At 35.9% G+C, this 25470-nt stretch overlaps 6 protein-coding genes across 9 annotated transcripts; 2 read left to right on the forward strand and 4 right to left on the reverse strand.

The window, feature by feature from the left end:
• Positions 1-183: 183 nt before the first annotated feature.
• HAG2 (histone acetyltransferase of the GNAT family 2) lies at positions 184-3982 on the forward strand. Its single transcript, XM_012221414.4, has 10 exons — positions 184-343; positions 518-559; positions 814-923; positions 1129-1197; positions 1303-1341; positions 1426-1502; positions 1620-1719; positions 2561-2642; positions 2739-2899; positions 3047-3982. The coding sequence occupies exons 1-10, from the start codon at positions 265-267 to the stop codon at positions 3680-3682; spliced, it is 1395 nt and encodes a 464-aa protein (XP_012076804.1). The 5' UTR covers positions 184-264; the 3' UTR covers positions 3683-3982.
• A 68-nt stretch (positions 3983-4050) lies between these two features.
• On the reverse strand, positions 4051-7255 carry LOC105637796 (oxidoreductase/transition metal ion-binding protein (DUF3531)). Its single transcript, XM_012221415.4, has 7 exons — positions 6736-7255; positions 6434-6519; positions 5446-5524; positions 5307-5366; positions 4908-5029; positions 4725-4796; positions 4051-4404 (listed from the first exon to the last, which is right to left on the reverse strand). The coding sequence occupies exons 1-7, from the start codon at positions 7105-7107 to the stop codon at positions 4302-4304; spliced, it is 894 nt and encodes a 297-aa protein (XP_012076805.1). The 5' UTR covers positions 7108-7255; the 3' UTR covers positions 4051-4301.
• A 1285-nt stretch (positions 7256-8540) lies between these two features.
• On the reverse strand, positions 8541-16332 carry LOC105637797 (Insulinase (Peptidase family M16) protein). Of its 3 annotated transcripts, none has more exons than XM_020680774.3 (21): positions 16045-16332; positions 15707-15953; positions 15499-15624; positions 15194-15331; positions 14902-15036; positions 14539-14796; positions 14318-14455; positions 14150-14219; positions 13854-14067; positions 12792-12897; positions 12215-12448; positions 11792-11956; positions 11562-11711; positions 11393-11484; positions 10878-10954; positions 10650-10783; positions 10451-10567; positions 10222-10332; positions 9913-9993; positions 9167-9361; positions 8541-8885 (listed from the first exon to the last, which is right to left on the reverse strand). In XM_020680774.3, the coding sequence occupies exons 1-21, from the start codon at positions 16251-16253 to the stop codon at positions 8808-8810; spliced, it is 3075 nt and encodes a 1024-aa protein (XP_020536433.1). In that variant the 5' UTR covers positions 16254-16332; the 3' UTR covers positions 8541-8807. The 3 variants fall into 3 exon arrangements, with proteins under 3 accessions (XP_020536433.1, XP_012076806.1, XP_012076807.1); XM_012221416.4 differs by having other exon boundaries at positions 10650-10733; positions 10878-10959; positions 16045-16331; XM_012221417.3 differs by having other exon boundaries at positions 15707-15948; positions 16045-16183.
• A 596-nt stretch (positions 16333-16928) lies between these two features.
• LOC105637799 (Ribosomal protein L31e family protein) lies at positions 16929-18568 on the forward strand. 2 transcript variants are annotated; one of them, XM_012221418.4, is made up of 3 exons: positions 16929-17084; positions 17178-17296; positions 18072-18568. In XM_012221418.4, exons 2-3 carry the CDS (start codon positions 17214-17216, stop codon positions 18349-18351), a joined length of 363 nt encoding a protein of 120 aa, XP_012076808.1. In that variant the 5' UTR covers positions 16929-17084; positions 17178-17213; the 3' UTR covers positions 18352-18568. The 2 variants fall into 2 exon arrangements, with proteins under 2 accessions (XP_012076808.1, XP_012076811.1); XM_012221421.4 differs by having other exon boundaries at positions 16960-17054.
• Positions 18569-18953: 385 nt separating this feature from the next.
• LOC105637800 (histone-lysine N-methyltransferase) lies at positions 18954-21191 on the reverse strand. The gene is made up of 7 exons (XM_012221423.4): positions 20936-21191; positions 20779-20840; positions 20581-20664; positions 20422-20476; positions 19802-19937; positions 19435-19485; positions 18954-19341 (listed from the first exon to the last, which is right to left on the reverse strand). Exons 1-7 carry the CDS (start codon positions 21039-21041, stop codon positions 19242-19244), a joined length of 594 nt encoding a protein of 197 aa, XP_012076813.1. The 5' UTR covers positions 21042-21191; the 3' UTR covers positions 18954-19241.
• A 640-nt stretch (positions 21192-21831) lies between these two features.
• SYNC1 (Class II aminoacyl-tRNA and biotin synthetases superfamily protein) lies at positions 21832-24684 on the reverse strand. Its single transcript, XM_012221424.3, has 6 exons — positions 24073-24684; positions 23012-23602; positions 22678-22934; positions 22462-22591; positions 22295-22353; positions 21832-22162 (listed from the first exon to the last, which is right to left on the reverse strand). The coding sequence occupies exons 1-6, from the start codon at positions 24517-24519 to the stop codon at positions 21979-21981; spliced, it is 1668 nt and encodes a 555-aa protein (XP_012076814.1). The 5' UTR covers positions 24520-24684; the 3' UTR covers positions 21832-21978.
• Positions 24685-25470: the final 786 nt, after the last annotated feature.

Here is a 25470-nt window from a genome sequence, read left to right on the forward strand (position 1 = left end):
AAAAACCACGAACAAATTGTGATGTTCTTAGCTGGATCTTAAGCCCAACACAACATAATCCAAAAGAGATAATGGGCCAATATCTAGCCCAGTCAGGGTTTTAGCGCGCAAATTCGCGATTTCAGTTTTTGACGAGTCCACGATGCTACACTGTAGCATAGTATATATGGGACCTAAATATCCTCATTTGTACAGAATAATTTCCCGCCTCTCCCTTTTCCATTTCCCGCTCTGAAAACCCTAACCCTAACCATCCGAAAAGTAATGGGGCAGAAGCAACAACCCACCACCGATCCGACCGCCGAACCCAAAAAACGAAGGCGCGTTGGCTTCTCCAACATAGGTGAGTCAATTCAGCTCCCATTAACTGTTTTCGTTGTTTCTGTACTCTACCTCTATCTTCTATCCGGAGACTTTTCTCGAGTTATCTCGTTTTGCATTTGTTTCATTTCAAGCTGAATTTTACTGCCTTCTTTTTATCTGTTTGTCATTATCTTAAAAACGATTATTGTTGCAGATGCTGGAATTGAAGCCAACGAGTGCATTAAAATTTACCTAGGTATGGTACTTTAGGCGCGTTAGATAAGCTTATTTTCATTTATTAGGCTTGGTTTTGTTGATACTAATTCTGAGTGAGGTTTTTTTGGGTTTACTCGTACTCCGGGGTTTCTTCTAGTACTTACTCCCTCTTTGATGCGTGTTATCATCTTTGCATTAGTCATTGCTCCTTTCCCCCTGCCCCTTTCTTCAAAACACAGATGATAACATTTTTCTTTTGTATTGAACTTTATTTGTTCTTGATTTGTCTCATAGTTTCGAGCGAGGAACAAGTGGGTGCTTTGGACAGTTTTTGCATTGAACCCATTGACTTGAATGGCTTTTTTGATGAGGACGGGAAAATATATGGTTACCATGGGTTGAAGGTGGTTATCTCTCTCTCTCTCTCTCTCTCTCTCTCTCTCTCTCTCTCTCTCTCTCAATTCAAATTGAAGCTTATTCATGTTTGGCTTTGTGGCAGATAATCGGCAATTTTCTCTATGCTACCCTCCTTCGATTAACATTGCTATATACAGCTAATTTGGATAAGTGGATACTTAACAATCATCTTTAATTATATGCTTCATGCAGATAAACATCTGGATTAGCAGCATAACTTTTCATGCTTATGCTGATATTACATATGAGAGCAAATCTGATGTGAGTATCAACTTGTTCTTCCTTTTTCAATCAGATCAAATTTAGGAGTAGTTCTGATTTTGTGTCTTCTGCATTATTATGGACGCTGTTATTGTATTTTATTAGGGAGGAAAAGGCATTACAGACCTGAAATCTTCTCTTCAGGTATATTCCGAGCACCATTTTAAACTCTTATTTGAGTTTTTTCTTTTATACTGGATCTGCTGCTGATTAGTTTAGTTGATACAGAGAATTTTTGCTGAGACTCTTGTGGACAGTAAAGAAGACTTCCTCAAATCATTTTCAGATGAGAGTCAGTTGATAAGGTAATATGTTATGGGTGTACTTTGCACATCTAATCTTCAAGATTTTATCTATCCATATAGTACCTGATCTTTTATCCCTGTATAATATATATTTTTAATTTTCTCAAATGCTCTCAGATCTGTTGTCTCAACTGCGGAGATATTGCAACATAAAGGCTCTAACGGACACATTGGTGATTCTGATAGTCATTTAGGGGCAGATAGTTCAGATTTGAAGGTGCTTCTTATATGTTTAGAGTCTTACTTTATTCTCGTATGATGAAAATGGTAGTTGCTTCTCTAGAATTTTACATTTTGAGTCATTGTTTGCTGTAGGACCATCTAAACTCTGAAACCTAGGCGATGTAATTGGGAATCAAGGTCAGGGTTTTGTGTGACTAAGATTTGGCGATGGTTGGTGATAAATCTCAGTCTGCATAACATTAAATTGCAGCCTTCATTAAAAACTAATTTAGAAACTAAAGTTATTTGCCATAGAAAAACTGCCTGTCCTGAAGTTAAGCATTTATGGTACTACAATATACCTAATTTTTCTGGTTTTGCAAAGTAAAAATGTATGCATAGCTAATCTATTACTAGACTTTACTAAAAAGAAGCTAATAAAAGACCTAAAACCTACCATGGACTATTCAACTAGAGGATCTCTTATTGTGTGGAATTTCACATTTCTAGTATTTGGTTTCTCGATGGAATATTTCTAACCATGGGAAGCTGTTGTGTTGAATCACAGGGTCTCCATTGCCAAAGCTTTAGTGGTTAATAGTGGCATAATGAAGTTATGTTAGTGACATATTCCAAATGAAGCATTGTTCTCAGTACCTGCAGGCAATGTTTTTTGTGAATAATTATTTGTGTGCTTATATACATGTGTGTACTCCTTCATATGACTTGTTCTATATTTTCTTATAAATAATTAAGGGGATAAAAGATGGTATGTTTAAGATGGAGATATCAACAAAAGCATTTCTAATTTTTGTTTTCTGCCTTTTGTCTTAGCATGTCATTTTTAGAGGTTTTGGAACAGAATACCATGATTAATGTGCTCTCCTATTGGTCAGGTTGTTCGCATGGTAGTAGGCAATGCAAGTACAGGACATCTTTACAGTCGTGTGATTCCTCTTGTTCTTCTTCTTGTTGATGGTGATTTCCTTCGTATATTAAAACATTCTTATTGCATAACTTCACTTGCAACATGGTGTAAATTCAGTTTCTGAAAAGGAATTTTGTCTTAATCAGGTAGCAACCCAATTGATGTTACCGATCCAGGATGGGAATTGTATGTATTGGTCCAGGAGAAAAATGATGAGAAGGGGGATATTGAAGACAAACTGCTGGGTTTCACAGCAGTTTATCGCTTCTTTCATTACCCTGATAAAACACGACTACGACTCAGTCAGGTTTTTTTCCCCTCTTATCCTTTTACTTCAGTTGGTAGAAGTGCAGAGAGAACCACGGTTGTAATTTTGTGCAAACACTTCTGAATGTTTTCTGCAAATACACCTCAATCTTAAAAGCAATTTGATGAGATGTTTCATTGATAACAGATCTTGGTTTTGCCTCCTTACCAACACAAGGGTTATGGTCGTCACCTTGTTGAGGTGGTCAGCAATGTTGCAATATCAGAAGATGTTTATGACTTAACAGTTGAAGAGCCATTAGATTACTTCCAACATGTGCGCACCTGTGTTGACATACAGCGTCTGCTTGCTTTTGATTCAATCCAGGATGCAATTAATTCAGCTGTTTCAAAACTGAAACAAGGAAAGCTATCAAAGAAAACTCATGCCCCTCGGTTCATGCCGCCTCCAACTGTGATTGAAGATGTTAGGAAAGCATTGAAAATCAACAGAAAGCAGTTTCTTCAGTGTTGGGAGGTTTTAATTTATCTAGGCCTTGATCCTGCTGACAAGTGCATGGAGGATTTTGTGACAATCATTTCAAATCGCGTGAAGGCTGATATTTTAGGGAAAGATTCTGGTAGTAGTGGGAAGCAGGTGATTGATGTCCCAAGCGATTATAATCCGGAGATGTCATTTGTGATGTTTAGGTCAGGGAAGGATGAAGGTACTAGTCTTCAGATGGATGAAAATCAAACAAATCAAAAAGAGCAGCTGCAACAGTTGGTTGATGAAAGGATAAAAGAGATAAAGCTCATTGCAGAAAAGTTGCGTCCTGTCTGAATTGTTAGCGAGACATTCTATTTCTAGTGGAAGTCTTACAAAGATGCTTGTTATGAGGTCCTTGTTGAGATGCTCTAGGTTCTCTGAGCTGTCTACAAATAATCGAAGCTGTGTCCGCATATCTGATCAAAGATTTAATGTAGAATAGCTGCAGATTTGATCAAAGTATAATCATCTAAAGTTTTTGTCATACTCTCGGTTATGCTGAGTCCAGTGGCCAGCGTTGTCTGTTAGAATGTAGAATATTGTAAAATCGAGACAATTTTCCAATCTTAAGAAAATTGTTTAGCTGTTTGCACCTGTTGTGCGTATGATTTTTTGAGTCACTTGTTCCAGAGTCAATAGCTCTAATGGTTCAGCAAGGTTCCTTTTACGGATCAAAGCACATAAGGGTGAGCTATGCGCTTTTATCAATGCAACGAGTATTGAAACCAGGAATGGTGTTTAAATGCAAAGGCATGATATGTATGCCTCATGAGCCACCAATGGAGTGCTTTTTCCTAATTTCCTACCAATTACACATCCTGAACTAAATTGAGTATTATTGTTTTGTTTTATCTCCTCTTGTTCAACATATACATAGAATTCAAAGACGAAAAATTGGACGCCAAAGACAACTCTAAATCTTCTGGACACTGCAACCTGCGTCTTCTGATGTCCAGTTCTCCTTCCAATTCTCAAATTCCGATCCACCGAACACTAACTGCTTGATTCCAACATAGCTGCCAACGGATAATATGTATATATTATAAATGAGTTTGCGAATTCACAAATGAGATCTTAGCACCCAAAAAATGACAACATCACAAACATTATATATTGAATAAGGGTAAAATATCGTATATTGGCAAGTTCTTTTAGACTAGTTGATTCATTCTCCAAACAAGGTATGGTAACTTGAGGTTTGCGAGGACAACTACATTACTCTAAGAATGCTAATACCTAACATATTGATTTCAGTGGGTTCATATTAAGGATTAGAAGAACAAAAAAATTCATAAGAAACTTCAAGAAAGAAAGAGGATGGACATGGAGAGCTTACTCAGAGCTTATCTGTGTCAATGCATTGATCAAAATATCCAGAATCAATGGCTCAGTGATCCCAATATCCACCCTGTAAAATTTTGATCAACATGCATTAGTAGGACAAATACTAAGCCCCATTACGTACTGAAAAACAATACTCTCAAGCCCATTGACTAGAACTTCAAATAAACTCTCATACCATATACGTGCCAAGTTGTCTTGAATCTCAAAGTCCCCAATATTGTAAAATGTGGTTGGTGTCACATTTGCTCCCTGAATAGCATCATAATTTGGTCTTCTATCAAAAGTTGATTGTGATAACTGCAAAGCACAGAAGTGTGAGGGGAAAAAGAAAAAAAAAAAAAAAAAATTAACTGTATCATTTATAGGTTTTTCTACACTGGAAGAAAGAAACTACACAAGTGACAAATGTCCTTGGTAAGCATGCATTATCCTTTTCAGAAATCAAACTTTACAAATCTCAATCAGTAATGTCCCACTCCAAAGCAAATATCATAACCATTTTTGCTCTCGATGCTTTTAAGAGGGGATTAAGGCATTTCAATTAAACAATGTAAATATTCAGACAAAATTTTACTTGCATATTCATGGAATTGCATCCACCAAGGCGTCCAATGATGTGCCAGGACCGAATTGCCTGCATGCAGACGAATATCAAGTAAATGATTGAATTTCATAGCGGAATGTCATTTTTATGTTTAAGAGAAGTTACTTACATCACAAATTAAGGTGACATCTCTCTCCAATGGAGCATTGTAGAATTCAAACCATATGTATGAATTTGAGAAATTAAATCTGGTAATGCCAACCATAAGTTAGCAAAACAGAAGCAGCAATGTGAAGCATCCATATAATATTATGAAATGAAAAATATGGCATCACAAAGCTGGAAAGGGCAAATAAAATATAATAATATCCATACTGAAAAAGTCGCAGTTCTCAAAGACCATAAAATTGGTAGAAGTTGTCAACTTAGCACCCACCGCCCTGGCTCCAAGAATAAGGAAAAAGGTATTCAAGAATTTTCAGCACTCAGGAAAATTTAGAATCAATTTCAAGTTAGGATGATAGGCAACCAATGGCAGCAGATTTGTTTATTAAGCAGTAGGTTCATCATTAACTATTGCAAAATAATATCCCCTAATATCTGCTCATAAATGAGTGAAGATAACTGGGTAAAATCAATTAATAAAGTTCATACAACTTTATCTATTCTGCAAGACATTAATAGTTGCTCTAAGTTAGTAAAGCACATCTATTTGCTCCATAACAGCTTTCTAGCATTCATATAGACCCATAATAACATGCCAAAATTATTACTAGGTGTATAATACCTACCCTTCTATCAGCTGTGTGATTAATGGGGAATACATCTCTCTTGAAGTTTCATTGTGAGTGCCTACAGCATGCAACAAGGTTTCCTTCCATATTTCTTACTTGTAGTTGTATACTTTCACCAAGGTCAATTTAAAATTAAAGCATAAGCCTCGTTTAAACACTGGACTATCAAATGCACTGAAATTTTCAAACTCCTTGTCTTATGAGAGAAACCAACGAAACAAGAAGAGACGTCAGATAAAGCGATCAAATAATGGCCAAATCTGGACCCATGTATGCTTTTATATGTGGAAACTTGAAAATCATTGACATTAGAAACCACATTATTCAGCATATAGGCACATATGCCATGTGTTAACGACTTACTTGTTCAATGTAACCTTTACAGGTATATTTGAACCAGTCTTTGTGTGCAAAACCTTGTTCCTTTTCCTCCTCAATCTCTCCTCCATCTGAAAAATCCATCGTCTCCATCAACTTAAAAATAGACAATATACAGCTGGAAACTGAGCCTTTAACTTAATTTCCTCTACATTTGTCAGTAACACATATCTATTGGATCATTGAAGACAAAAGCAAACTCAAATTAAAACCCACAAGTAAACTTAAAAAAAAATTTTAAAAAAAAAAAAAATACCAAAACAAAAATAACTAAAAAATTAGCTTACTCTTTTTCGAGCTTTTTCTGGATTATCGAGACAACTGCCGAGAATTTCAGCTAACTCAGGATCCCTATCATAATCTTTCTCTTCCTCTCTCCCTCCAAATCCATTATCCGATGAAAATGAATTTTCACTACCATAATCGTCTTCATAACCATCAAAATTCTCTTGCGCTTCTTCAATCTCTCTGTCCATACTTTGCATGTTTACACTTAGAGCGCGATTCTGTTTACCACAAAAGAGTGAAGCACCGGTTCGAGCATAAAGGCAGTGTTTGGGAACTGCAACAATCGGAGGGAAGTAGGCGCAGTGGTGAGAAAATTGATAGCTTGGTGTGGGCAGAGGGTAAAGAGAAGATGCACATGCCAAGATAAGCATTTGAGAAGAATATCCAGAGGTTTTAGTTTCGTGCACTTGTACTGTAGAGTAGAAATAGCCCACTCTCTTACTCCGGTGGACGATTTGTGGAAGAGAGGCGGGAGCGAGCACCTTCACCAACAGGCTCTTGCTTTGTATTTGCGATGGGCTTGAGCTTGGGCTTTGGGTTTTATTATGCAACGGAAAACTTTCCTTCGCGTGCTGTTTTCCCGTCGTCAAACGTGTCAAGGAACAATTTTCCCTCTAATTTATATGCAAACAAGTACTAAAGGTTTTTTCTCCCCGTGCGGAAAATTTTCCGTCGGCTGAAAACACTTTTTTTCTATCCAATCAAGCAACAGATTTTATCTGCAACAAGATTGCAATGGCCATCTTTGCCCGCGAAACTGCTAATAAATCCAATTACTTGCCGATCCTATTTCCCAACGAGCTATGTCATAATTAATTGGATTATTAAATTAACGGTTAGTTAATTTCAAAACAATCGAACTCAAATCATTACATGGCATAATTAAAAAAAGAACGGGGTGCATTTATTTACGGAAAACAGTTTTTTATTTTATATTTTCTGTTTCTGAGAAAACAGTTTTATTAGAAAATTCAAAACGTAAAATATGCTCACTTGATAATAATAAAAAATTATATTTTTATTTAACTTCTAAATATTATTCATAATTTTCATAGTATTAAATAAATTTATAAATTTTTTATGTAAAAGTTTTTGAATTTTTAGTATTGATTATTTACAATAATAATATTATTCTCTATCATTTTGTAATTTTTTTAAAAATAAATGATATAATGTATTTGTAATAATAAAATTAATTATTTATTAAAGCATAATATGAATTTTTATTTTTTCAAATGAAAATATTTTATAGAAAAATTATTTACAGATAATATAATTTTAATTATGAAAATGTCATTTTTTAAAAGTAAAAAACAATTGAAAGACATGTTGTTAGAAAGGAAAATTATAAAAAACAACTTAAAAGCTGTTTTTCAAATTCTACTTAAATTTTGGAAAACTGAAACTGATTGATTTGAACAAAATACTTTATTTTCCAGCTTTCTTTGAAAACTGTTGTAAAAAACTACTCCAATTTTCTAGTAACATTTATCCTTTATAACACTTGCAGAATTTTTGTTTTTTTGAAATGAGTTGGCTCAAATGCATAAACTGTTCACAAACACAAATTTGTTAGTTCTTTCTTTAGTTCACTATTTTTTCTTGTCGACTTTCAAAGCAAAAATGAGAAATAGGGATCCAAAATTGCTTGTTAATTGTGCCCAGATCATCCCCCTCAAATATGGTTTCATCAAATGACACCATTCAACAAGATGATACCTTCAAAATGAAGGAAAGTAGCATACACAACTTAAAGATTTCATTTCTGACGATGTCCAAAGAAAAAACTGAAAAAGAAAGTCCATAGTAAAAATATCCCTTATCTTTAGCATTAAATAATAATATTACACCGTACAAAAAAACAAAAAATTGAACTTAAACTATTGTTACACCATACAAGAATTGTACTAGGCTCATTTATATTATCTAAGTTGCTTCCCCTAAACCAGTGACGATGCTCATTTTTCCTTTAGCTAATGTATGTAATCAAATTTTTAGTAAACAAACTCTAAATTCCTGTTGAAAACCTTGTTCGTCCTAAGTATATGAAACTCTGCAAAGAAAAAGCTTCCTAGGATCTCAGGGCACTTCTTGAGTATCTCCAGAAACTCAGAGCCAGAACAGTTAGACCAGCAACGCTTGCTATAATCTGCCATTATAAAATATACCAGTGTGTTATATATCAGTAAAACTGGGCATCTGATATAAACAATTAAGCGATTCAATGGTTTCTAGAGATTTTTTTTTGTCCGAGACATTGATTTCCAAACTACCATGATAAAAAGCACATACTGATCGAGTGAAAGATGTTGTGTAACATTTGGGGAAATGACAAAATAGTAATCTCACATTGTTCGGATGTCATAAATTTTGCAGAAATATATTACTAGAAACATGGCAGTGGCAATGGCAAAGTAGGTAAATATTGACCTTGGCGTCTCTAGCATAACTGGTCTGAGTAGATTGGAAGAATGACGTCAGCAACTGGAAGCGAGACGTCTGAGGCATTAGAATGACTGAAGTATACTGTTTTTTGCAAGGATACGGCAGTATCCTTTGCAGTGTCAATTGCACTGTTGATGTTGTTAGAGATTGCCTAACATTAGAACGTCCTTCATCTTGAATCTACACAAGCAAAAATATTCTGATAAAAGTAGCACTGGATGGAACATGATAATAGACATAAAGTGAACGCAGCAATTTCTGTCTCTAACCATAAAGTTTCCTGTCACTGCCATTCAACTGTTGCTAGTCCATTCTAATTAGGTTATCATGGAATTTCTAGACAAGTAACCACGTGACAAAGTAGAATCCAAGACACATAATGATGATTTGTGCCATACAAAGATTATCAAATGGGAAAAATTCAAATCATGTGTGTGTCTATTTTATACCTAACTCTATATAAAGTGCTTCATGCAAGCCACACCAAGGTACTAGTTAAAAGATATTCCACAACTCTTGTATGATATGATCTCAAACTAACAAAAGCATAAATTGTAAGACAGTCTCATCTTCCAGCTACATTACCAACTATAAGTGCCGATGCAACTCCAGGACTCAAAACAAAAGTATTGCTCCCATGACATAAGGCACTCAGATTGAAACAAAATGCAATAGCACAATACAGAGAAAATGCAACATTAGGGTTGTAGGATAAAACATAGACCACTAACCTCAAAAGCATTGCTCAAATCACCATTATAGATCCTTGACTGGTAACTACGTAAAATCCTTTCCAGCCAGTAGAAGTTCTCCTGAAACATCGATGGCAAATCAGCACTATGGATAATGTAGTATAATCAATAAAAATTCTTGCATCCATGAAATTTATGCTGTATGATCAACTAGAACATATAAAAAATTTTGATTTCTGCAACTAAGGATTGAAAATGGTGAATGAAAGAGTCCCAATTTAATTCTATATCATCCAGGTGAAAATTGACTAAATGTCAGTAACATTAAAGTCAATCGAAAAATTTAACCTGTAATCCGGTTTCATGTGCCCTTTGCTCAAGTTCAAGAACAGTCAAAACATCTTCATCTGAAGGCCCTTCTTCCTGGAGCCGTAATATTTCATCCAATGCAAGATCAGCCTATTAAGAAGCATTGCAAACAGGAAAGAATGAACTAATTGGCACTCAATTGAGATAAAAAAATAAAAAATAAAAAATAAAAGGGCAAATGTACAATAACAAACCAAAAACTGCATACCAGCTTTGAGGAGATTCTAGGATCACAAGAAAAAATTATGCTGATGTCACCACGTATATCACCAGTTCTAGAAGGTCTATTACCACCAAGGAATACTGAGACACCAGCAGAGTATATCTGGGGCAGGGAGGTAAATGAAGAGCCATCCTTCTAACCAATAAAATAGCTCGTGTAAAGTAAAAGCATTTGAGACACACACCTGCCCATGCTTGAAACGTAGCACTTGCATGATTTTCGTTTCAAGAAGTTTGCTCAGGAAGCCAATGCAGTGTATCTCTTCTACCTGCCAATTTATTTTTGTCCAATAGAAGAAAGGGATCTCGGCTATCAGATCTATGAAAGTTCAAAAAAATAAAATAAAAAAATAAAAACTGATGACCACCCATTATGAGCTATTAATAGATAGATTACAAAAACATCCACAAACCATTGTCCCATTCTTCAGCACCACAGGAAAGCTTAGCTGAACTGAACATTGAGCCTCCACCATTGGGCTTCGGACCACTTCTCTACAACAATATCAAATGCATTAGAATGCATTTGAATCCCAATGTAAATACGTGTGCTCAGAAACAGAGTATGTTTGTAATGAGCATCTTAGAAGTTTCCATATTGTGTAAAAATTCAAAAGAAAAACAGGGGCCAGGATAGAAGATGTTCAACTGGCATAGAACACTGATTGTTGCAGGGAGGGGGGAGAGAGAGAGAGAGAGAGAGAGAGAGAGAGAGAGCAAAAACTGGAAGTCTACTCACACCACCAAAAAATATAATTTTTTAAGATAAAAGGCAAATTGTATTAGTCAGTTAGTCCAACCAATTATCACTTGTGTTCAGGTTAACTGTCTCCAACGTTGCATGAAAGTAACACATTAAGAATTTTTTTTATCATATCATAGATGATAAAATATCTAGCTAATTATGCTTGTAGTCAATATCATCTACCTAATTATGCGTGTAGGAAATGTGAACGGTAAGCCTGTGAGATCATCCCGGTTGAAGTGGAGAATAGGTTCAGGAGGTTCTGGTATTCCACCCTGCATGTTGAGATACAGTATCAGCCAAAACAATAATAATGACCATATTTCATAGTTATAAAGGCATATCAACTCACCAAATACTGCAACATGAGAGGAAGCGCAATAGTAGGATCAAGATTCCCAACAATCACGACAGTAAAAGTCGATGGATCCCTAAAACAGCTGTTAAAATATTCGCAAGCTTTTAGTGGATCAACTTTCCGTAGATCACTTATCCTAATTGGCTGCAAAATCATGAATAGAAACCATGTTATAAGCTGGGAAAGCTCCATCTGAAAGAGACAGTGATCACAAAACAGCATACCCTAAAAAAATAGGAGTTCCCATAGTTGAGCTCCTTGACTCTGTCTGCAAAAGCAGTATAAGGATCCCTCTCTTGAGCACGAACTGCTTCCTCTGCCATTTGCATCACAATATTGACATCTTCTTCTCCAGGTATCACATTTGTTATGAATAGTTGATAGACAAGCTGTGAGATCAAAGACTAACAGGTTAGTAACTGCTACTGTACTACTTAAAAGAGAACATTCCCTAAGAAAATAAAAAATAACAAAAAAAAAAATGCCTGTAAGAGACAAATGACTCGAGAACAGTTTCAACTTTGCAAATAAATGTAAACAAAGTGATACTAGTTTTATTCAATTCCAATACAGCTGTGAGAGACTTTCTAGTCCCTACATTATGAGCATGGTAAATAGATAAATATGACACATATAACAAAGCAAACCTGCAAAGCTGTTTCCAAATCTGAGGGTGAACAATCTCCTGAAAAAGTTCTCATGTATGCTCCTAGTTTTGTACCAACTTCAACTCTCTTACCAGCAAGCATATCCATCAGAACTGATGGTCTATAGCCAAATATGCCAATTTCTCCAGCAATGGTTGATCCCATTGAGCATGAGAAATAATCGCTTTCTGGGATTTCAGATAGCCCACCGTATGAGAACCCTGTAAAAAGAACCTGTTGGAAGTGTTCGACAGGAATTAATCAGGATTCATATAAGAGGACATCAATAAAGTAATCATTCATTTTCCCAATGCCTTCTCATGGAAACCATAGTTATTATGCGGTTATTAACAACAGTATTAATCCCCCTCCAAAGCTAGCAGTGTGAACAACTTCCAAAGATATTTCACATAAAGAGCCTGATAGCCTGTATGATTCAGAAAAACAAAAATCTACTTTCAACAGTTTGATAGAGTATTTCATCTAACTCCTCCTCTATTGAGATTCTTACTCAAAAATATTTGTGTCAGCCATGGAAAAGAAGTTTACCAGCCACATAAATTTTGCAATCTTGTACCTGATCATCAAGGAAGTCTGTACACTTATAGCAAACTCGCATGCCATTTGATAGGATTAATTCTGTAGCTCCAATATTTGAATATTCAAGCTGACGTAGGATACTCCTGCATTAAATCCTTTATTAAGTCCATGAAAAAAGAAATGTAATAAAATAATAAAGCAGTTTAGTTATGTAGAATGAGGTCTTGTAGCAAAGTTATTTGACTCATAGGAATATCGCAATGCATGGAACTAAAATGTTTCTTACATGTAAAAAGAACATTTAGTCAAATTGAAAAAAGATGTGTGGAAGATGTTAGTCAGTAACACCATAAAAGGAGAACATGAAAACAGTAGTACAAATGAAAAGACAAATTAATCATTTCTGGGAAATTTAACTTCTGATCAGCTATACATGCTCAAAGAGTATTTTCTGATATATATAAAAATATATATGATGAAGACAAATACGTTTAAGAAAGATCAGAAGTAGTTAACTTGAGTACAAGAAAAACCTAGGTAATTTCAGCATTAATAAACTAGGTCCTTTACACACTAGGAGTTTGCAATTTGGTTTAAATGACCACCGGACACTTCCCTGGCCAACATCTGTCTCTCCCCCTTAACTAGGAGATTGATAACTCAATCCCATGTGACTATGGGAAGGAACAGATCTAACTTGGTAAAATTACAAGAAATAAATAATTTAGAGAGATGGACAGAGTTACAGGACCCAAGGCTATGAAAATAGAGGATGAATTTAGGAACACAATGGATTCCAAGAGGGTATAATTCAAAAATTAAATTAAAAAGAACATACTGGCTCCAGTACATAAGTTAAACTGGAAACTAGTAACTAAAGAACAAATAAACAAGACAACTCATTTATCCTCCCACCTTTCTGTATTACACTCTTAACAGATCAAATACGTAACATGAGCAAATCACACTCACAGAAGAGAGAAATCAACCCATTTAGATAAAGAGGAAGCTTAAGTAGAAAGAAGAAAACAACTGAAAATCTATACATTACTGAAGATTAATAGACCGCGGGGCATAAATAGTAATTCAAAGACATTACCCTGGATTTGGCATTGTAGCAACAATTTCCTCTGGAATTTTTTCTTCATCCCAAGGAGGAATGCTTCTTTCTCCCTCAAGAATATTTATTTTCAATAAAACCTTTTTCAGATCATCAACCGTTGCAGAAGCTCGGGGTTCGATTGTCTTTATGACACAGCTACATGATGTTCGCAACTTCTCTGAATACTGGGATACCTCTAGTGCCGATATCTCTATCGAAACATATAGGAGTGATCATACCTAGTCTATCGCAGTTTTAATAAACCAGTAGAGTTAAACGTAGCAGGTACTCACGAGGTAGAATTGTTTTTTGAAGTTGAGCTTCATACTCAATCCCAACAACAGGTTCATTCCGGAGAAAATGCTGCAAAGTGTATCAAAACATAAATTATTTTGTTTCATCCGATTAAATTCCAAATTAATCATTGTAACATTATATGAAAACCAATGTTCTCAATACACCTGTAAAAATTCATCTCGCAAGCTGGTCGATTGCGTTTGATCACGTTCCAGATAGGCAGACTCGATCTCTGCCATTAGTAAAGAACGAACAATAGATATTTCACGATCTGAAAAACCATGTAACCGTACTCTTGCGACCTGAAATACAAGGTAGCCGTGAGTAAAGGAACACAAACAGCAAAGAAAACAAAAAAGTTCTCAAAATAGAAATTAGAACGCGCCTCTAGGAGCATTGATTCTAGTGCCTCTAGAGTCCCTTTCTCTTTACAGGATGAAGTCATTATGCAAGCCTTCAATGGACGAACTAGAGCATCTGCTGCAGCAGAGCATGAGAAATAGGGTGGATCTTTTCTACGAGACAATTTAAAGAATCTCTGGTTTAGAGCATAGAGAAACATGGACTCTACAAGCATATCCTTGTAGTCTCTCACTGTTTTCAGCTCATCTGCTGGCATCTTATAGCTAATCATCACTGCAGACTGCGACAAGCCAATAAGGACAAACAGCATTAAAATAGAGAATTCGATACACAAGTAGAGTTGTTTTAACATTTCCTTCAGATTTCAGTTTCAAAATGCACTCACGCCAGCAGCTTCAGATTCAACAAAACACGAATAACGTGATTCCTCATGAGATGGAACTTGAAAGATTGGTATTTGTGGAGGTTCAGGTTCTGAATATTTCGCACCAAAATGCATCTTTATCAACTCAACTACACTCTAGAGGAAAAAGAAGAGGTTTAGAAATCGTCGAGAAATCTTATGCAACACAAATTTAGAATTCAAGATCTACATAGAGGAGAAGAGTTTGTTAAGCAATTTTGACTAGAAAAAGTTAAATTACAATAGAAGAAATTAACATATTTCAAATTCGAACCTTGGTATCAGAAAAATCTCCAACAGCAATTACTGCCATGTTATGCAGATGGTACCATTTCCTGTAAAATTGCTTTACAGTCTCGGCAGAAACAGTCCGAATCACCTTCTCTAATCCAATTGGCAAGCGATCAGCATACTGTAACGAGACAAAGTTTTGTGAAAAACTTGAATATAATCACAAAGCAAAACAATCAGGCCTGAGCTCATTAAAGAACTGATAGGAGCCTCCTGAATGCAATTATTAGGCAATGACTCCACGCAAGTCGCAAAAACTAACCTAAGGATCAAAATAAACAGCAATACCTTTGAACCTTGCATCATCAGAATCCAATGGGCATCCTGCATTCTTCCGCTAGCATTCCTATTGCCTCTATACTCTTCCATAACAGCCCCTCTTTCTTTCTCCAAATCATCTTTCGATACCCTAACCTACACATAAAATTTGCATATCACTTGTGCTAATGTATATTAACAATTAACCAAAAGATCAAGCAAAGCCACTTTTGGATACCTCAGTACTGAACTCAGCCAAGACAGAAATGGCTTGAGATAGCAATTCCGGCTTGTCAACAGGCACAAACAGCTCATACACAGTCTCATCAGCAGATGTGACCGCATTTTGACAAGCGCCGAACTCTGCTCCAATACTCTCAAGAAACTTAACAATATCGTGATTCGTGTATTTTTTAGTAGCGCTAAAAGCGAGATGCTCTACTATGTGAGCTACTCCTCGCTCATCTTCCTCTTCCAAAACTGAGCTGCCACAAAACCGATCAATCAGCCAATAGAAACCAAAACTACTAGCCGGACACATATCGTAAAATGCAAAATTCGTGTGAAATTGCGTACCCAGCCTTGACAGCGAGAGCTAGAGCGGCACGCATTCGAGGCTTGGAATTCCGGCGAACATAGTAAAAAAGGCCATTATCGAGGCGACCATAGTCAGCGCCGAAGGGCTGGTCATCTAGAACTTGGTCAAGGTCAACGTTAACCAGTTTCAGTGACCGAAAACGGTGTTTATTAGCGATCTTTGATGTCTCCGACGGAAGCAAATCCATCTCTCCCTCCCGTCGAATTTCCTTTCCACTCTTGAGAGGACAATTTGAAAGATTGCGTGTCTGTTATAAATATTTTTTTACTTTTACACGAAATATAAAATTTTGAGGGTTCTTTTTATAATTTATTTATTTATTTTTATTTTTTAAAAAACGGAATGGCAGATATTTAATTTTATAATTCTAATATATTTATTAGCGTGACGTGTTGGGCCTACTAAAACCAGGGATCTTATCTCTCTTGTCCAATGAGAAAACAATTAGCTGCTGCCTGTAGTATTTATTTGCTCTTTCATTTTTCTTTTTTCAGAAAGTAAGATGCTACACAAGTTATAAGGATAAATTAACGTTCAGTCCTTCTTGTTTAGTGAATTTAATTATTTAGTCTAAATTTTTTAAAACTATATTTATGCGTTATGCTTATGATACTGAGATTTGCTCCTAAAAATTTATATTTTTTACAGTTAATTTTATAAAAAGACTAAAATATCTTTTATATTATTGGATTTTTTCAAAATAGATTTTTCATATATTAAGCTCTTATTATTATAATTCTTTACAGGCCTAGCCTAAATTAGATAGGCAATGTAAAAAACCCAAATGGAAAACAGGATAGAAGCTCAAGCCCAGTCCACTTCGCAGAAAGTTTGTTCTCGATGGGTGGGCTCGCCCCATCTCTCTAATTCACAAGGAAAGGTTAAAAACGTCATTTGTTGCGGTGTCCAAGCTAGGGTTTTATGTTCCATTTTATTTCAACTCTCATTGTGTAACGCCCCTCTGTTCTGCTATCCATCGCTGGCTAAGGTCTCTCTTCTCTCTGTCTCTCTATTTGAGGTATTTGATTCATCTTGATATTAAATATTAGTGCAAAACTATCGATTATAAATGTTGGAAACTTTAAAGTGACAAGTGCGTTGCTGAATGCAGGTAGGTCGTCTTGAAGGGGAAAATATTTGAGTGAAAATGGTGGACAAGACAAAGGGGAGAAAGGAGGAGGTAGTGACCAGAGAGTACACCATCAACCTCCACAAGCGCTTGCATGGCTGGTAAATTTGTGTTTCTCCAGTTTTACCTGAAAAGTCTATTTTGTACTTCCAAGGGTATATATATATATTGTTTTTCATACTGCTGCTTTATTAGTAAAGCATCTAGCTTTTGAATCTATCAATATCTCCAACATAGATTTTTAAAGTTTCGGCTAAAATATTGAACTGGATAGTTTAATGGGTGCTTAGTTTAATGGTTTGTGCATTGTAGCTTGAAACAGTGATTGTTGCTGGTGACTTATTATTTGTTGTGTATCGGTATCAAATGGCTTGGCTTTTATCTTAAATGTGGGTTGCAGGGGAGTCCTTTGCAAACAATTGAACAAAAGAGTGTGATTGAGTTGGTCGTTATGGACAGTGGATCCATATCATGAATTTAATTAAATATGGATTAGCATCTTTTTTTTAGTTCTTCTGGGAATAATTTTTGACACAGTAGAAGTTTTGATTGATTATCTTATCCTATTGATTGAATCCATATCTAAATTGCCTCCAATATATTGATCAATGTGCAACAGAAACTTGTGTAAATATCCTCGACTAATATGAGTTTGTGTCTCAGGTTGACTGAGTGATATTCGTCTTTGTCTGGTGATATTATTGTTCTTTGGTTTTTTAGTGGTTTGTGACATACATTAGTGATTAAATGCTAATACTCAAAATACTCAAAAAATGATTAAATGCTGGCATTAAATCTAATTCATATGAAAGTGTGGACCGGCGCCACATCTTTTATATATTCTTTACTGATTGTTGCTTAAATTCTGGAAAATAGCACCTTCAAAAAGAAGGCACCCAAGGCCATTAAGGAGATCAAGAAGTTTGCTCAGAAGGCTATGGGAACAAAGGATGTGAGAGTGGATGTCAAGCTGAACAAGCATATCTGGAGCAGAGGGATCAGAAGTGTCCCAAAAAGGATCAGGGTTCGCATTGCTCGCAGGAGGAATGATGATGAAGATGCCAAAGAAGAGCTCTACTCTCTTGTCACCGTTACAGAAATCCCACCAGAAGGATTGAAAGGTCTTGGCACCAAGGTCATTGAAGACGAGGATTAGTCTTTCTATTATTGTGTTAAACAATTTCCAATCATAGGTTAAAAGGTTAATTGGGAAGTTTTGCAAATCTTTGAGTGCTTTCAGACTGATTTTAGTCTATTATTATCATCATCATTCAGATAATTTCTTTGCTGTTAAGATTTTCAGACAGTTGTTTACCATGTGGTTGTAGTATGCCGTTATTATCAATGCTTGGCCTCTTTTTTGGGACGTAAAATGCTTCCTCTTCGACCGTTAGTGGCCGATTTCGAATGTGTCTTTTTCTGGATCACTTGTATGTACTATAGCTGAACTTGTTATATTTTGGGGATGCCAACTTTTGATGCCTAATTGGTAGTTGAAATTCCAATACTGAAAAACCAAAATTTATACTTCGAACAATCCTTGCCAATCATTCAATTGTTCTTCTCACCCATCAATGCAATTTTTCTCTATAATTGTGTGGGCGAACAAGAACATATCTGGTCTAGTAATGCACTTATTCTTACTCATAGATATAATTATCTGTGCCACAAATCACCAACAGCAAGCCACATGCAATCAAAAAGAAAAAGCAGGAGAATGTCACCACAAAGGAACTTGTGGATTATAAGAGACTGGAGTTTTAAGGGAAATGTCTGCAAAAACCGTTGCCATAAATTTTTGGAGATGTAAAATTTAGAAGAGGAAAAAAAAAAAAGCATCATGACGACTTCGTCAATGTATGGGCTTCACGCCCACCACCCATCATGTGATCACTCGTGAAATAATCAAAACTGTAGTGGTTTTACAGAAAGGTACAATTAGCTTGTTTCTATATATGATGCTATTCCCTCCCTTTCAAATCAGTATTCTAGTAACTAAGGTCAATCTCAATCAACTAGAAAATGAAAATGCCGCTGGACAGAAATTTAGCTGGATTTGAAAGCATACATGTAGCTTCTAAGTTTTCTCACTTCTTCTGATGACTCATTAAGTAGATGATCAACATAGAGACAAATCCCAGCTCCACTGCAATTTCAAAGGGAAAAAAAGTCAAATTCTAAATGAACTATCAATTTAACAGTTATAGAATAAATGGTGGCAGGGACAAGTACCACCCACCTAAGAGGTCCAATTGGAAGCCAGATTGCATCCCATCGGAATCTTGACATCCTATGACAAAACAAATGCCATTCAAGAATATTGAGCATATTAGACAGGGTTTTGTTTTCAACTCCTGCTGTGGATTTGTGCAGCGAAGGGGCAGAAAATGCCAAGTAGTCAGCAGTTAGGCAGTAATTTAAGGTGCAGAGAACATGGAAACAAAATAAACCAAATAACATTTGTGTGAATTTCAATAGCATTGCCAAGTTCGAAATGACTCATAAACTTTCTTGTCTAAGTCTTGACAATATCAATTGATCATGAACTCAGCATAAAATTTAGATATGGTAAATGCACCAACTAGATATGTAAGAAATATATGTACCTCAGCATGTAATACAACCAGAAAACTGCCAGTATAGCTCCAGTAAAGCATGAGTACCAAATCCATCGCCTACGATGCTTTGAATTATGAAGTAGCCCCAAGGTGGCCATTGAGCAAACTAAAATAGCTACCCAATCTAATCAATCCATAAAAAGTTAGCGTTGGAAATGCTTCTTACTATTAAGCAAATAAAGCAACAATAAAGATAACAGAATGTTGGGAAGGTGATTTCTGATTAGTAAAGTAATTATATCAAATTTAAAAATTCTCAAATGTAATCCATTGAGCAGCATAAGACAGATCAAGCTCTCTTGCAAGTCACATTGATCAAAGCAAATCTGATTTATGCACATCATTCATTGCTCCATTTTCAGGTGGAACCACCTTAAGTTCTATCTATTAAGGAAATACATCCAACAGCTACCCTTTCCTACATGCTAGATCAATGATTAATAGGAATGCTACAAGACAACCACAACTCGAGGCTATAAAGTCTATAACAGGAAAACAATGGAATTGGAGGACAAAACGTATTTGAGCAGAAAAGATCAAGATAAAAAGCATGTAGTCAGCTAATAAATAGTGGAACTAAATTTGGAGACAAGCAAGAAGAGGCAAACCTGCAGATATTACCATCCACGACTCCATATCTTCCATGAAATAAGCCTGATACCTCTGTTAGTCAAAAGGCAATAAAAGAAAAATGGTAATTCCACAAAAACAAATTAGAATTCCTAGCTTCCATAATCTACTTCATTGAAGTGACTGATTTCGTTTACCAGTTCCCATGGAGAAGTTGCCATCTGGTAAATGGAGTACAGTTGAAACACAGCATAGCTGAAAAGAAATCCGGCGAACACTCTCTATCAAAGAAAAAAAAATATCAATAATAATCAAAATAAGAAAAAGGGAACCCATAATTGAATAAAATTGAATTAAGATAGCTACGGCTAATAAGAACTATGAAATATGAATACCCTCCAAAAAAGGGATTGCTCTGCTTGCGTCCTTTCAAGCGATCGGACCAACTCCTCTTGTTCTGTGCGTTCAAATGAAAAAGAAAATCAGAAATGGTAAGTAATTAAACCCCGTTTGGTCGCTGAGAAAATAATTTTTCGGCGTCCTTAGAGAAACCTTCGGTATCCAAGGGACGAGAATCATCGAGAGAGGGATCATCACGAGTTGGGAGAGATAACTTCTCTTCATGAGATTTTCGCCAATTTCTCGCTAGCTTCTTCATTTCCTTCCTTGGTCACTTTGGTGCGTTTCTGGGAAAAAAATTAAAAAGGGATTTGGGATTTTTTTTTCCTGTTTTCCTCTTTTTATTTCTCTATTCAAAGACCAAATGTTATAAAAGTCTTTCTGAATCGATTTGTTTATCCATTTGGAAAATATTAAAAATGAAAAACATAATAATCATTTGCCTTTATTTTTGTCAAATTACACTAATTTTAATTGATAATCATATACTGTATTTTTCAATTCAACTATTTTGATATTCTGGACCGTGAAGGTACATATGGCTCCAAGGCGCAAGCACTCATCAAGTACGATTAAAGCAAACCCTGAATTATTTGTTTATTTTTTTAGCTTTAAAATAAAAAATGTTATGCAAAAGCCTTACCTACTACTGCTACTGATTTTTGCAGAGAGATTGTTCTATCCAGCTACAACAAATTCACCCTAAAACCTTTTAAGTTGAAATAAAAAAATTTCCGCAATTCCTAGCTTCTGAATTTGAAAGAAAAAAAGAGCTCGCGATCTGAAATGGCCAGGTTCGATAGGACTAAATCATGGTAATTGGCAAACGTCTCACCACTCCAATACTGCTGAATGGAATAGATCAGCAACCAGTGCATCAATTAACCTGTAGCAATTTGCAATGCACGCACACAGGGAGAGAGAATACTCTTCATTGAAGATTACACAATCAATTACTGAGCAGACAGAAAGAACCAAACAAAAGTGACTCACATTCACCGCTATGATAAGCAACTTAACCAAAATGCATTTACAAATAAACAATGAGCTCAGCGTGTAAAGGAGCATAATTTTTAAATTATATCCGAGATCCAAGTAGCCAAATAAATTAGAGACGAAATTTAGATAGAAAACACTGTTCAGTTGAATTTTAAAGGCAAAATACTAACATCAACACTCTATTAGTAAACAGAATATCAAAGATCTGCTCTCCCTGGGTATCTAGGGAAGGGGATGACATCTCTTATATTGTCAATGCCAGTGGCGAATAGTATCATCCGTTCAAAGCCTAAGCCAAATCCACAATGCTTTACTGTCCCAAACCGCCGCAAGTCAAGGTACCACTCATATGGCTCAAGAGGTAGTCCCATCTCAACAATCCTGCAATGAAGGAGAGCATAACCAAATAAAAATGCACTCTTCAGCAGCAAATTCAGTTTATATGAAAAAAAAGAAAAGAAAAAGCAGCAATTATTCTTAAACTAATGTGAAACATTCCATAATATTTCATACCTTTGCTGAATGACCTCCAAGCGCTCTTCTCTTTGGCTTCCGCCAATCAACTCCCCTACCTGAAACATAAGACCAATGCCATTTTGAATAATATGCAAGAAGGTAGAAAAACAAAAACTACCGAGTCAAACATAAAAATCAAGAAAAGACTAAAGGTGCAGATATACCTTGGGTACAAGGACATCCATTGCAGCTACTGTCTTTGAATCATCATTGAGCCTCATATAAAATGCTTTTATCCCTTTTGGATAGTTGTACACAATGACAGGCTTCTGAAATAAAACCTCTGTCAAGTATCTAGGAGGACATACAAACCAACAGATCAGGATAAATCAAGCAGATATAATTCAAGAACTGAGAGAGAGAGAGAGAGAGAGAGAGACCTCTCATGCTCTGATGCCAGATCTATTCCCCATTCCACCTTATTCTCAAACTGCTTACCACCTTGTACAGCTTTCTCTAACAGTTGCACTGCTTCTGTGTATGAAATACGCTCAAATGCGGTAGACGCTACCATTCTTAGTCGGTCAATGCAACTTTTATCATAAAGTTTAGCCATAAGTTCCATATCATCAAAACATTTATCAAGCAGCCACTGACACATATATTTCACATATGCCTCTGCACAGTTCATGTCATCCTGCAAAGGTAATCCTCTCAGAGCTTGAAACACACAATATCACCTGCACATATGACAAACTATAGATTTAAACAGACCTGAAGATCAGCAAAAGCTATTTCAGGCTCCACCATCCAGAACTCGGCCAAATGCCTGGAAGTGTGAGAGTTTTCAGCTCGAAAAGTTGGTCCAAATGTATAAACGTTGCTAACAGCACAGGCATAAGTTTCAACTTGTAGTTGGCCAGAGACTGTCAAAAATGCTTGTCGGGAAAAGAAATCTAGTGAATAATCAACCTTTCCATCTTTTTTGGGAATGCCAGGTTTAAGTTTAGATCTTTCCACCAGCCTTGAGACATTCTCCTTTGCTGTTGTCAGTTCAGCCACTGAAGCAGCTATCTCCTCCTTACTTGCTTTAGCAGATTTCAGTTGAGCCACAGCCTCTCCTCTCTCCTTAACAACAAGCTTAGCTGCTTCAATTTCAGCTTCTGATGGAGGAGGATTCTGAATCAGCTCCTTCTCTATCTTTTCAATTTCACTTATCAAGGTGGTAACTTGAAACATTTCACCGGCACCCTCACAGTCACTAGTTGTGATAATTGGAGTATGAACATATAGAAAACCATGCTCTTGAAAGAATGAGTGGGTGGCAAAAGCAAGTGCATTGCGAATCCGGGCAACAGCAGAAATCTGGAACACCATAACATTAAACTGTAATGCTATTGCATAAAGGATTTCTACAAGTCAAACTACAACTGAGAGTTTAGCACACTGACAACAATTGACATTTAGAGGGAAAGACTGAGAGAGATCAATCAAAGCCAAAATCTTTGACACTTGCATAGAAACAAATAAACCAATGTCAAAACTTTCATTTTCCATTAATAGATCAATATGGCAGATCCACGTGTATTTTCTTAATACAACAAAAACTAAGCCTTGGATATGAATCCTCTGTTTCGAATAACTGTTATGGTCAAATTAATATCAATGCAAAGCAAAGTATAACTCAGAAAAAATTTTGAAATGATTTTTCTTAATATGAATTCAAAATAATCTCTACTGTAGAATCGCTCGCCCTCAACAGTTATCCAATTAAAACAAACTTTAATATACAAAAAGAAATCTATAATCTAAATGGAAAATATGAGACAATTTACCGTGTTTGTTCTGGGTCGAAAATGGATACGATCCCTCAAGAACTCAAGCGTAAGCTTCGTCTTAGGAATCGGGTACTTAGCCGGGTCAACGGGTCCAACATGGAGCACTTTTTCAACTCGGAGCTCAATCTTCTGTTTGGTTCCTTCAGGTGGCTCTTTGAGGACGCCCTCAACGGAGACGCATGCGCCAGTGTGAACCAGCGGGCTCAGATCCGCCACTTCCTTCTCCACAATAACCTGGAGATTGGCAGAACACGAGCCGTCGTTCAACTCCAAAAAGGCGAAGGATCCTTTGCCCTGCTCTCTTCCGGTCTTCACCCAGCCGCCAATTCGCACGCGTTGCCCACAGAGGCCAGTTCCTCCGTCGGGCCGATTGACAATGGATCGGATAGGGACGCGGTCCGAGAAGGGGTGCTTGAGAGCTGTGGCGTCTTGCTGGTCTTCCATTGGTGGTGTGAGAGTCTAAACTAGGAGAGATAGGAAGAGAGTCTCTGTGGCTATCAGATTAAGCGCTAATGAAGAATTTTGCTAAAACCCTAAAACAGCTGTTTTTTATGTGTGGATGCCGAAAAGACCATAGTAGTGCTAGGAATATGGCAAAAATTTAATATTTTGGTCAGAATGCGCCCTTTAATACCGCTTGAATGGTCCGTATATTGGGGGTTTATATTGACTTTCGAACACGTTACTGTTTTGGAAGGTCATTAAAATGATGAAGATTCTAACGCATGGAATCTTCACCTTCATGACTTGCAGGCCTGGACTGTGCATCTTTATTTCATTCCTTGTTTTTTCAGTGAATTATTATTTAGTCCTCAATAATCATATCAAATATATAATTTCGAAGCCTCTATTTCTAGAATTTAGTTGTAAAGTCTCTTGGATTTATTTTTATTACATGATTTAATATTTCTGTTAAATTCAAGGTCGGAATCCGAAAATAAATTTTGGGAGTGTCCAATAAAATATTTTAAATTTTTTAACGGACAAAATAATAATTTACTCTACAATTTTTTAAAAATTCAAAATTCAACTTTTTTTTCTTCTCAAAAAAAAAATTTAAAATTCAACTTGTTTGAAACTTTATTTAATAATAATAATAATAAATTTATTTAAAATATTAATTATAGTTAAATTTAATTTAGTCATTTTAAATATTGTGAACATTAATTCGTTATAAAAACTAAAATCATTTAACTCATGTTGAAACTTAGTGATATATCAAACCATTTCAAATAGAAACCTGAAAGTAAAGAATGTCTTGAACTGCTTTCATATATATTTATAAAGATATAAATTTTATGCACAATATTATTAACAATTGCTTGGCAATTGACAACAAAAGTTCCTGAGAAAAAGTCTTAGCTGGGCTGAGATATTCTGAAGTACTGATTGGGC

The sequence above is a fragment of the Jatropha curcas genome, chromosome 8 (assembly GCF_041381405.1).
Source record: "Jatropha curcas cultivar XTBG-Jc1 chromosome 8, XTBG_Jcur_1.0, whole genome shotgun sequence".
Taxonomy (NCBI): Eukaryota; Viridiplantae; Streptophyta; class Magnoliopsida; order Malpighiales; family Euphorbiaceae; genus Jatropha; species Jatropha curcas.

What these genes read in the sequence shown, in the direction of transcription:
- HAG2 (XM_012221414.4), top strand. Translation starts at nt 265, where the DNA reads ATGGGGCAGAAGCAACAACCCACCACCGATCCGACCGCCGAACCCAAA. An exon ending in CATATGAGAGCAAATCTGAT is followed by an intron (nt 1,198 to 1,302) that starts GTGAGTATCAAC and finishes GTATTTTATTAG; the next exon opens with GGAGGAAAAGGCATTACAGA. An exon ending in TGTTCTTCTTCTTGTTGATG is followed by an intron (nt 2,643 to 2,738) that starts GTGATTTCCTTC and finishes TGTCTTAATCAG; the next exon opens with GTAGCAACCCAATTGATGTT.
- LOC105637796 (XM_012221415.4), bottom strand. Translation starts at nt 7,107, where the DNA reads ATGCTTATCTTGGCATGTGCATCTTCTCTTTACCCTCTGCCCACACCA. An exon ending in GCAATTCCATGAATATGCAA is followed by an intron (nt 5,030 to 5,306) that starts GTAAAATTTTGT and finishes TGTGCTTTGCAG; the next exon opens with TTATCACAATCAACTTTTGA. An exon ending in TTGACACAGATAAGCTCTGA is followed by an intron (nt 4,405 to 4,724) that starts GTAAGCTCTCCA and finishes ATCCGTTGGCAG; the next exon opens with CTATGTTGGAATCAAGCAGT.
- LOC105637797 (XM_020680774.3), bottom strand. Translation starts at nt 16,253, where the DNA reads ATGGATTTGCTTCCGTCGGAGACATCAAAGATCGCTAATAAACACCGT. An exon ending in TGATGATGCAAGGTTCAAAG is followed by an intron (nt 15,332 to 15,498) that starts GTATTGCTGTTT and finishes GTCTCGTTACAG; the next exon opens with TATGCTGATCGCTTGCCAAT. An exon ending in GTTATGCTAGAGACGCCAAG is followed by an intron (nt 8,886 to 9,166) that starts GTCAATATTTAC and finishes TTATAATGGCAG; the next exon opens with ATTATAGCAAGCGTTGCTGG.
- LOC105637799 (XM_012221418.4), top strand. Translation starts at nt 17,214, where the DNA reads ATGGTGGACAAGACAAAGGGGAGAAAGGAGGAGGTAGTGACCAGAGAG. An exon ending in CACAAGCGCTTGCATGGCTG is followed by an intron (nt 17,297 to 18,071) that starts GTAAATTTGTGT and finishes TCTGGAAAATAG; the next exon opens with CACCTTCAAAAAGAAGGCAC.
- LOC105637800 (XM_012221423.4), bottom strand. Translation starts at nt 21,041, where the DNA reads ATGAAGAAGCTAGCGAGAAATTGGCGAAAATCTCATGAAGAGAAGTTA. An exon ending in AGCAATCCCTTTTTTGGAGG is followed by an intron (nt 20,665 to 20,778) that starts GTATTCATATTT and finishes TTTCTTTGATAG; the next exon opens with AGAGTGTTCGCCGGATTTCT. An exon ending in CTTCCAATTGGACCTCTTAG is followed by an intron (nt 19,342 to 19,434) that starts GTGGGTGGTACT and finishes TTGAAATTGCAG; the next exon opens with TGGAGCTGGGATTTGTCTCT.
- SYNC1 (XM_012221424.3), bottom strand. Translation starts at nt 24,519, where the DNA reads ATGGAAGACCAGCAAGACGCCACAGCTCTCAAGCACCCCTTCTCGGAC. An exon ending in TAGCTTTTGCTGATCTTCAG is followed by an intron (nt 22,935 to 23,011) that starts GTCTGTTTAAAT and finishes TTACCTTTGCAG; the next exon opens with GATGACATGAACTGTGCAGA. An exon ending in CTGGCATCAGAGCATGAGAG is followed by an intron (nt 22,592 to 22,677) that starts GTCTCTCTCTCT and finishes ATGTCCTCCTAG; the next exon opens with ATACTTGACAGAGGTTTTAT.